General features: G+C 26.2%; 1 protein-coding gene across 1 annotated transcript; it reads right to left on the reverse strand.

Moving 5' to 3' along the window:
• Window positions 1-77: 77 nt before the first annotated feature.
• Window positions 78-4,076, reverse strand: LOC130946104 (uncharacterized). The gene is made up of 11 exons (XM_057874784.1): window positions 4,017-4,076; window positions 3,650-3,810; window positions 3,350-3,515; window positions 2,712-3,064; window positions 2,541-2,609; window positions 1,924-2,098; window positions 1,601-1,800; window positions 1,445-1,507; window positions 1,178-1,358; window positions 949-1,056; window positions 78-128 (listed from the first exon to the last, which is right to left on the reverse strand). The coding sequence occupies exons 1-11, from the start codon at window positions 4,074-4,076 to the stop codon at window positions 78-80; spliced, it is 1,587 nt and encodes a 528-aa protein (XP_057730767.1).
• Between the last annotated feature and the right edge of the window lie 7,032 nt (window positions 4,077-11,108).

Below are 11,108 nucleotides of genomic sequence, written 5' to 3' on the forward strand. Positions count from 1 at the left end.
ATTCTTAAATGCAATTTAAAAACTAATATTAGACTACTGCTATTCATAAATTTTTAATCATGTAGATGGAGGTGGGACTATTTGCTCTTCATTGCCATCCATTTCTGCATCTTGCTAATGACCTGAATCTGAAATCCAAAAATGAAATTTCAAAATTTCTTTATGCGTTTTAAATTCTAATTAATAATAATAATTGAAAGAATACTTTAATACAATCCCCATTAGACGGCCCAATATGCTTAAATCCTAGAGTCTTACTTTTTAATTATGATAAAGACTTTTTTATTAATAGAATTAGCTAGGTACCATTGTTCTTAATATTTGAATGAATTAAAGTTGGTCTTATTAATCTATTATTCAACTACCACACCACAATTCACAACAAAGATTCAATCTTTTTAAATTTTTTTTGATGGCGTTGGTTGTTTCTATATAATAAAAAAATTAAACACAAATTATGTTTTCTTCAGGTTATGTATATTAATTTTTCAAATTTCTAATAAAAAGAACACATGAATCAAATCACAATTTACCTTTGTTCTTGCCATATGGATTTTTGCATTCCTTGCATTCACAAAGACTGGAGCATCCAACCTCAACCTTTTTTGAAGTTGAAATGTAAAATTTTTTTAAAAAAATAGAAAATAAAAAATAAAGACAACTGTAGTGGACCAGATGAAGGAGATTGGTTAACACATTGCTATAAAAAATTAAGAATAATTGAATTTTAATCTATTGTGAAATTAAATACCTAAAATAAAAGAGAGAGTGTTTTATTGGAGAGAAAAGAATGAGAAGAAAATAAAAGATACCAATGAATCACATAATTTTATATAATTTGGATATAAAATATAGATTATTCAAATAACATTTATGTTTTCATTTAAGTAATATAATATACAAAGAATATATATATCATATGCATATGCTCCATAAAAATAAAATTACCTCAAAACATACACAATACTTCTGCATACAATTTGACTTTATGCATCTGCAACCTCTTTTGTGCCTTGCTGCTGCTGATGATGATGCTGTCTTAACATTTTCATTATCCTACACACCATACATCAAATAATGAACTTGGTGTCAAATTTATGGAATTTATTTTTTAAGATAAATATTAAATATTTAAAAATTGTTTATTTTTAATCATTTGATAAAGAAAGTTTTATACCGTATTATTGGGGGAGGAAAGATGAGTTTGAACAATCCTTGGAGCAAATGCTAATGGATAACGCCTTTTGATATATTCCTTAGCTTCATTAATTTTGTGTAAATGTTCTTCTCTATTTAAGCACCCTTCGCAAGCACAAGCCTCAGAACAGTAGATTTCAGCACGAAAACATTCACAATAACTGCATAGCAAACCATGTCATAAAAGAATTCAATTAATAATGTAAATTACATGTGTTACATTTGGAAAAATATGTACTTTACTTACAGGTTCACACATTTATTCTTCTTACATGTACATCCTCTTTTACCATCACTTGTGTTTGATGCACTGTTTCAAACAGATTAATGTTAATTAATAACAATTACACTAAACTTATAGAATAATTAAACTTATAAAGTTGTAAGGAAAAAGAATACTGACTGCTTTTTGTATCCTCCACCAGTTTGGTTAAGTTTCTCTTTAGAAATGTTGTCATCATCAGCATCATGTTTTGTAGAATTAGTGCTGATGGTGTTTGATTCTACTAAACCGACACGTGGCAAATAAGTGAAGAATTTACTTGGTTTCGATTCTCTTGATGTATCTTTGGCTGCTTCATCTTCTTCTTCTTGGTTACTAGCCTACATTTATTGCAACACTAGTAATTATTTTTTTGTGGATATATGTGAAAAGTCATTTATACCCTTTTGTAAGCTTTCAAATAAAATGCATATATGGTGAAGAGCAAGGGTGTTAAGTTATACCGATGGAATGTGAGTGGGTTGTGGAACCATCTCAGGAGAAAATGCAAATGGATTACGAGATTTGATTTTGTCCCTAGCATCATTAACTTTATCTTCATGTTCTTGTCTGTTTAAGCATCCTTCACAAGTACAACACTCTGCACAATAACCTTTAGCAGCAAAACATTCACAGTATCTGCAATAATTAATAATGAAACAAACAAACATTAATGTTAATGAAACAAGATACGGTTTAACATTTAAATAGAATTTAATTTTGATACATTTCACATATTTATTCAATTATATAAATTCTTTTAGATAATTATTTATGCAGTTAATATATAAAAAATAATTATTTTTACTAAAATAACTTATGTAATTGGATGTACGTAAAACTGCATGAAAATTGAATTTAAAGAAAGTAGCAAAATATGAAAGTATGGATATTTTTCTGATATGACACTCATCGGCTCTCATTCAACACATGTATTTTCTGTGTTAAACTGGATTTTAATAAAAAATAAAAAAATTCTTGTTCGGATAAACTTTGACACACCTAAATATTATTACGTATTAATGTGTCTTGTATAAGTGTCCATGCATTATAGCAAGCATTACTAGTATAGTATACTCACAGGAGCAAGCATGCACTCTTCTTACATGTACAACCATTGTTACTCTCACTACTCTCTTGGATTATTCTCCTGTTCTCAAAACAAAAACAGCAATTTACAAATATATAAAACACTGAAAAAAATGAAAACAGAGAATGAAACATATGTTGAAACAAGAAGAGGAACACTAACTTGTTACGATCATGAGAAATGAGAACACAATCATTGGAAGTGGTGTCTTGATGGCTCTGAGTCTCATCAACAACAACTCTTACTACTGATTTTCCATTGCTACCTTGTGAGATCAAAATGCTTTTTATTTTATTATTACTACTACTACTCCCAACTACAACATTTTCATGTGTCTCAGGATGAACCCTTTTTGTAGATTTTATGAGGCTATTCAAATGCAGACCAAAAGGCTTCAACTTGAAGTTTGGTGCTTCCTCTTCCTGAATTGGTGCATCAATTATTACAAGGTCGCTATTATTCACTTCATCATTAGATTGCACTGTTTCCATAAGGTCAATGTCCTCTTCATTACCCTACATTATTAATATTATTATATTGTTACACAAATAACAAAAATATTATATGCACAATACAAATCGGTCACCAAATCAGCTACTATATATTTGCATATAAATACACATATAGTTTAACTTATTTTCAATGCGTATTTTATGTTTTAACATATATTCTATACGAATAACTAATTTGGTGGCTGATTTTTTTTTATAATTTAACATATATTTTATACCATATATGCACATTTTTCTAATAAATAAAAATGAACAGCAAGAATGTATGGTAGGGTTAATTATTGTTACCGTGGGGTAGGGTGAATAATAATGATCAAGGGAAGGTTCGATTCCTAGAATCTCATCTGCAAACAAATTGCTATCTATCCATTCTTGTGATGATTCCACATTAAATTCGAAGTTGTTTTCACAAAGATCTTCAAGAAGATCACCATCGTCTCCAATACGTAGGCCACTTTTTTAGAAACAATAATAATACACACAAATTTTGTGTCAAGAAATTAAAACAGCAACACTAGACAAAAGAAAAATAATAATAATAATAAAAGGAATGGTGTTGTTACTAATAATGTTGTGAAAATGATTCACCTTAATAAGATTGATTGGGTTTCTGGTGACAGAACAAGCTCTGGTGTGTACGATTCACCAAGAAAGTAATCATCATCATTAAGATCATGATCATGCTCATGATGATGCTTTGATGGAGATGAATTTTCTACTTCATTGCTGATGCTGGGATTGAAGGATCCCTGGGATGAAATTAAATAAATTAATTAATAAATGCATGTCACATAATTCACTAGTTAGTTAATTATTCAACATTATGATGAAGATATACAATGCAATAAGTTATATTAGGTAATAAAGAATTATAATTAGTGATGATAAAGAACTTCAAGAACAGAATACAACATATGAATAACAATAATAATAGAGAAATTGAATTGAATCATACAAAATTATTATTATTGTTCTTGTTCTTGGAAGATTCTAGATCATCAGAGGGACGATCCATTATTTCATTATTATTGTTGAGATTATTGGAAGAATCCTGGGATGAAAAAGGAAGAAACATGCATAAAAAAATATTAGCAACAAAAGGTGACAAAAATTGTGACACATTTCATCTGTCATTATTAGTTAACTACCATATCATCAATCTTGAAAGATCATAATAGTAAGTAGCAATGAAAGAACTTCAAGAAAGGAAGAGAAATGGTACAGAAAGTAGTGGTGGTGATGAAGGTTCATCAGAGGAATCCATTTTTGAAGAAGAGGGAAAGCTCTGAGCTCAGAGTAGTGTACGTGTCATGCATGAAAATTATTGTGTTAACCAATATCATGAATGAATCTTATTATTGCACCCAAAAATTAAAAAAATAAACATTTTTTTAAGTTGTGCCTCTTTTACTTGTAATCTACACAAGTTTTCAAAACTATTTATTGCACCATTCAAAAACTGGGATTTTGTTTTTAATTTATGAAAAACATTAAAGAAATTTTTTTAGTATTATATTACTTTTTTTCCCAAAGACTTTTAAATTTTTTTACTAAATTCTTAATTCTATACAAAATTTCATAAGAATAGAAATATCATTATTTATTAAGGAAAAAGAAAGGGAAAAAAAACAATACACAAAAAGCAAATTGATGAATCACAAATTGATATAGAAAATCTTTTTTTTAAATAAATATCCAAATTGATCTTCAAGAATTTAAATTAGATGTTTTGCTTCTAATAAATTTTTATTCCCTAAATAAAAATTTTCAATAATTATTTCTATCAGAAAAATTGATCCCTCATTGTTTTCAACAAATTATACGTGTTAGGACAAATAAATTCTTAATAAATAAATTCTATTATAAGACAACTAGGTTAAAAAATATTATTATAAGATAAATTAGTCGCTTTTAAAATTACAGAAGACTAATATGTTTGATAAGAATAATTTTCAAAGAATTTTAGATAAATATTTGTTTGGAACTAAAGTTTTTTATTTAAAGTATTTTTAGTACCAATTCAAGAAATTTTTTTTTCTTTTGAGGCCAATTTTTTTTTTCAATAGTTGACTGATGAAGACTTTTTTTTGGATAAGATACTGATGAAACTTTTTTTTTTGGATAAGATACTAATGAAGACAGTAGTTTTATTGACATAATCTTTGGGTTTTAATCAGGTTCCTCTTTTTGGTGGGATGATAATATAGTGATACATTTTTTAGCAGTACGTTTTTTTTGATGAGTATGGGTTCTACTTTATGAGACCAATGGATATTCCAAACCCAGCCCAAAATTAATTGGACCACGTCAAATTTCGACCCAATAATATTAATATAGATAACAACTTTCTTATTTTAATAACAAAAAAAAAAAAAACAAAAAGAAACTTTCTTATTTTATTAACCAAAACAAATGTCTTATTTTAGTTAACCCAACAAAAAGACTTTCTTATTTTAAATGTTTTTTATATCATTGTGAGAATTCTATAAAATTAAAAAAAAAAAAGGAACTTAAACGAGGAGAAAAAGGGGATTTAATTTTCAGTGTTACTCATGATATTTACCAATTACCATCAACAACAATGACTAAATCTCTTCATTTTGAAAATTTATTGAAAAGGCTTAGTTGTTAGCCTAAAATTCTCTCCATACATCGTTATGGTTTTACTAATAAATGAACTAACAATAGAAGGATCAATATTTTTCCATCTTATATATTAAATGGAGTCGAATCAACTAATTTAAAATACCATTTTAATTATGTTAGAATGCTACGTTGGCATTTAGCAATCAAAATTAACACTATCTAAAAAGAAGTTTCGGTTAAGAATATAAATAGAAATTTACAAAAGTAAATTTTAAAAAATTTATTTGATCATTTATAAAAATCTATATATTTTAATTCGCATTCTTAAAGTCGATAATCATTTTAGGCAATGGCTAAAAAAACTTCCATGTCACTACTTGGTAAAAAAAAATGGCAAAATCCACTCCTTTATCATGAATCTTTCTTTCTCTTCTTATTTATTTATTATTTGGAGTAGAAAATGTCCAAAGTCCAAACAATACAAAACTATACAATCAAATGAGAGGGTTGGGAGATTCCCCACAAATAAAACTAGGCAAATTCAAGGAGGAAAAATTTAATTAAAAAAAAAGTAAATGCAACATATTTTGAAAAATGTATTTGTATTGTAGACTATCATATATTTCAACCATATTATATATACACTAAAAATTAATTATTAAATTAATTATTTATATAAATTATATATTAAAATACAAGATACACATAGAAAATAAATTAAATAATATATATTTATAGACAAATATATAATAACTAATATTTAATATGCACTTAACATTTTTGGTTATATGATTGTTTTAAGTGATAAAGCAACAAAATACATCTCAATTACAAATATATAATATTGGAGTTGGATATAGTGATATGGTTTGACCTGTAAAAATAAATCAAAGTTAAAACCATATATTTTATTTGAAAGGAAGGAAAAGGAAACCTTTAAACATGCAAGCTTGTGGGTTGAAAAAAGAAAGGGAATCAAAGCTTTTGAAAGTGTAACTCATTTTTTTCGTGCATTGAATTGGATAACAAAAAAGTTCTCTTGTTTTTGCTAAATCCTTGACTACCACAGTATATATAAGAGATTTTTCCTAAAACCAAATAAAGGGGTTGGATTTTAGTGTTGATTGATGGTGTTTTAATTTATTATTGGGACCCAACTGACATTACAAATCTTCATGATTAAAGATGTTTTTGTTTTGCTTTCATGAGCAAATAAAGGGTTTTTCGTAGGTCTTGTCTTTATTACAATTGCATGTATCCAACTAACTCACACATAATACAAAATTGTAAAGCATTTTTACCATAAAGAGTACAAGCATGAACACCACTTGTGGATGGTAAGGAATAATTATTCTCATGAAAATGTAAATAAAAAAATGCTATGTATACGTAGCAACGGATCCAGAAATTTTTTGTAATGAGTAAAAATATGCTAAAATAAATTTTGTTGAATATGATATATTTATAATTTGAAAGATACAAAAATGTTTATAATTCGAAATTAAAATTACGTATACGCATTAAAAAAACTAATAATTTTACTTATATTTAGAATAATTATGTATAAGAGTTCAAATAAAGAATATTAATTAGAATTCAATTAGGAAGTTAGCTTTTTTTTAAACTAATTTCAGTCAAAACCAACCAATTTTTTAAAAATTATTTTATTTATCTAATATTTTAAATAATAATCTTCAATCCTCTAAAAAATGAGAATTTTTACAATTAACAAAGAAAAATTAATTAATGTTGGGTAATTAAAATTTAGTTTTTTATATTTTTATTATTTAATAAATAAAAAATATTTTTTATTATCTCAACTAATTTTTGAAAAAAATAGTAAAAATTTCACTTATATTTAAAAAATTAAATTTTAGTTTAATAATTAAGTAATTAACTAATTAAAAAAATATTATCACTATTTATTATTTTTTATTTTTAGTTTTATACTAAATTAAATTTAACAAAATATATATTACTGCATATTAAATTTAGCAAATTAATGTTTTTAACATAATTCTCAAAAAAAAATATTTATAATTTAATGTGGAGATAAAGACAATAGTAATAAGATAAAATATATTCACTCATATATAACTATAAACTTTTTTTCATCGTCTATTGGGGGTAAGTCTCCCCTCTTGCTAACCTGGGTCTATCTTGTATATACAGTATACTAAAATCAATTATTATATATTTTTGTATAAATATATTTATTATTTAATTTATTTTTAATATATATTTTTTATTAATAATTAATTTTTAATAGCTAATTTTAATGAAGAAAAAATTCTTATTATTTAATGTCAAGGGTGATCAATGTCAATTAACCTTTAGAAAATAAGTATAAATTTAGAAACAAATCAATTGCATGCATCTTTTCTTTCACCAAGCCATCTTTAACTTAATTAGTTAATATATAATTACCATATAATAATAAGACATTAGGACTTCTTTTAATTATTTAAGGTTCCATATATAGATTCCAAATTAAAATTAGAAAAATTATGTGAACTCATTTTTTTATGAGGCCTGCTATATATACAAGTATTTTTAACTTATAAGCTACACAAGTTGGTCAAAGTCCAAGAAAAAAATACGCGCACCACTTCTTTAAATTGAGCGTCCAACATACGCACCTTACAATACGTTCATTATGCCGCACTCTTCCTCTTCTTCCTCAATCAAAACGCAAACCGTCAAAATTCAAGCGACATTGGAAACAAACTACGATTCTGCGAAGAGTAGAAGAAATCAAGAAGAAAAGATACAAATCTCCATAAAAATACCAAAAAAACAAAAATTATTATTCAAGGTACTGTTTTACTGTTCTTCTAGGTTTTTTTTCTAGATTGTCTCTGTCATGTGCCTCATCCTTAACCAGCAAAACATTAAAAGATTTCAAGAAGAAATATACTCTCTTCCCCCTGATATTGGGTGTATTTCTTAAATCCTTTGGTTGTATTTTTGTAATTGTTTGGTTTATTTCTGTAACTGTTTGGGTATATTTCTGTAATCCTTTGAGTGTATTTCTGTAATCATTTGAGTGTATTTCTGTAATCGTTTGGGTGTATTTCTGAAGTTCTATTATTTTCAAAACAATTTCAAAGTTTGATTCCAGAAACCATGAAAATCGAAAAAAATAGAAGGAGATCGAAGGCAAAGAAAGAACGCATGAAGGAGATCGAACAAATTTGGCAAGAAACTTGAAAAAGGAAACGAAATCTTTTGAAAAATGAAAGTTATATATTCACGCATCAATTGATTTGAATTGATTTAAAAGTCTGTTAAAGAGGCACATAACATAAGCAGCGCGTTTAGAGGATTTTATTCTCTTCAAACTTGTAAAGCTTGTAAGCACAAAACACTTGTACTAGAGATTACTCTTTTTTTATACTCATACCTCAACTCTCTCTCTAATATATATATATATATATATATATATATATATATATATATATATATAATATATATATATATTATTTGTCAACCAAAAAATAAAGCTATTATATTATAAGTAGATATCATACTATTATTTTGTATGAAAAAAACCCTCTTCTATATATAGGATAAGAGTATAAAAATTTAATATGCTAGCATACATATTTTTATTTCTTTAGGTAATATTTATTTTGAGGTACTAGAATGAAAACGGAAAAACTGAGATTTAGTATCATATTTGTTGGTTTAGAGATTGGTACTAAAATTTTAATATTTTAGTATTTTTAAAAAGTGAGGATACATGGTACTGAAATTTTTGGAGACGGCCACTAAAATTTTAATAACATTTTATACCTAAAATATTCCCATTTCAATTAATTAATTCTAACTTTATCTTTTGTACAAATTAAATTAGAGTTTCATTTTTTTTTAGTTTCTTTCTCCCACTTTACACCAAACACAATACTAAAACTTATTTCAATTTCTATTTCTCAGTTTTAATCTTTTATTCTCTGTCTCTTTTCCAAACATTACCTTAATTATTAGGATAATGGGGGACTATATGCATTGTACTAAAAATGGGTTAAATAAAAGCACAAATGCAAGGCACATGATTGAGCAAGACAAGAACAAGAGGGAGGTACTTCACCAAATTAATAAAGCACATAGATGATTGAACAAAGCAAAGCAAATGAAGTAACATAAAGCTTAGACTAAAGTGAACTTCAAAGAATCTTGTTAAAAGCTATATAATGGAGCGTAGTAACAGACAACTAATGAAGTGTGTCTACTTTTGACCAATGAATATGTTGCTCTTAAACCTATCCAATGAGGTCAATGGGGAAACCCATGAAGTGTTCATAATAAGCTTGAAAAGTTTTGGAATCCTATGTCAATTGATGCTAGCTTTTATTAACCCCAATAAATAAATAAAAATCTAGGAAGAATGAAGCTTGATTTTGATTAAGAAAGTGATTGAACCCTTTCTTATCTAAAGAAATTGATTTTATTCTTAAGTAATAACTGAAATTAAGCATTCTTTTGGATGATAATAAAGGTAACTCAACTATCAAATTTTTATAATGCCTTATTAGAGAATCTTAACATCAAATGCTTTTAATGCAGTGGAAAAGTAACTTTAAGAGATTTCCTATTGATCAGCTTGAGAAATGAGAATAGGATATCTTAAAATATACCAAACATGAGACCTTTAAATAAAACCAAAAAAAAAAAAGTTATACAACCAAATAATTTTTAATTAAGTTCAACTAAATTATAGTACATGTTTATTCTTTTATTTTTTTCATACTTAAACGGTTGCTGTATGTTTTTTTCTTTTGTTATTGTTGTCACCTCTTACTCTTTCTCCTATTCTTTCTTTCGCTCTCTTCTTTTTCTTTTTTTTTATTTGATTTCTTCTCTTTTTTTTTCTTTTTTTATTTTATTATCATCATTATCATCTTCTTAGTTAAATATCACACAATTAATTTAATTAATCATAACAAAAATACATCATTTATTTGGAAATAACACAAAAATTTATGAATGACACAATTTTTTTGTGAATGATGTTGGAAAAATATTAATTTTTGAATTCGTGTATAGACAATACATGTATCAATTATAATAATAAATTATGTCATTTTACATTAAAGAATAAGTCATCATTACTTTTGATTTAGAATTAAATGAGAACAAAATCAGAGATACTATTTTATTTAGATTTTAGGGTTTAATAAATGTCACACTCAAATATAAATAGTAATTTCAGAGTTTTGGTCCCCAACATACCAAAACCACATTCGCAACTCTTTTTCCATTAGAGCAGTTGTGATTTAGCCATATTAGAGATACAGAAGGCTTTTGGTTGAAGAATATCAAAGAATCAAAATCTTCTAATCATGCTCATGAATTCAAGTACGCTTCCACATTCAAATATTTATTTCTTAATGATTTAACATGATGGTCTTGTGATTAAGGAATCTTAGAATATCCAACAAATGACACCAAAATTTTTGGT

Source organism: Arachis stenosperma, chromosome 8, assembly GCF_014773155.1.
Source record: "Arachis stenosperma cultivar V10309 chromosome 8, arast.V10309.gnm1.PFL2, whole genome shotgun sequence".
Taxonomy (NCBI): domain Eukaryota; kingdom Viridiplantae; phylum Streptophyta; class Magnoliopsida; order Fabales; family Fabaceae; genus Arachis; species Arachis stenosperma.

Excerpts from the sequence above, each read along its gene's own strand:
- LOC130946104 (XM_057874784.1), bottom strand. The coding sequence starts at position 4,076 with ATGGATCGTCCCTCTGATGATCTAGAATCTTCCAAGAACAAGAACAAT. Across the intron at positions 3,065-3,349 it reads ATTATTCACCCTACCCCACG|GGTAATGAAGAGGACATTGA; the intron begins GTAACAATAATT and ends TTAATAATGTAG. Across the intron at positions 1,057-1,177 it reads TTTCCTCCCCCAATAATACG|GATAATGAAAATGTTAAGAC; the intron begins GTATAAAACTTT and ends TATGGTGTGTAG.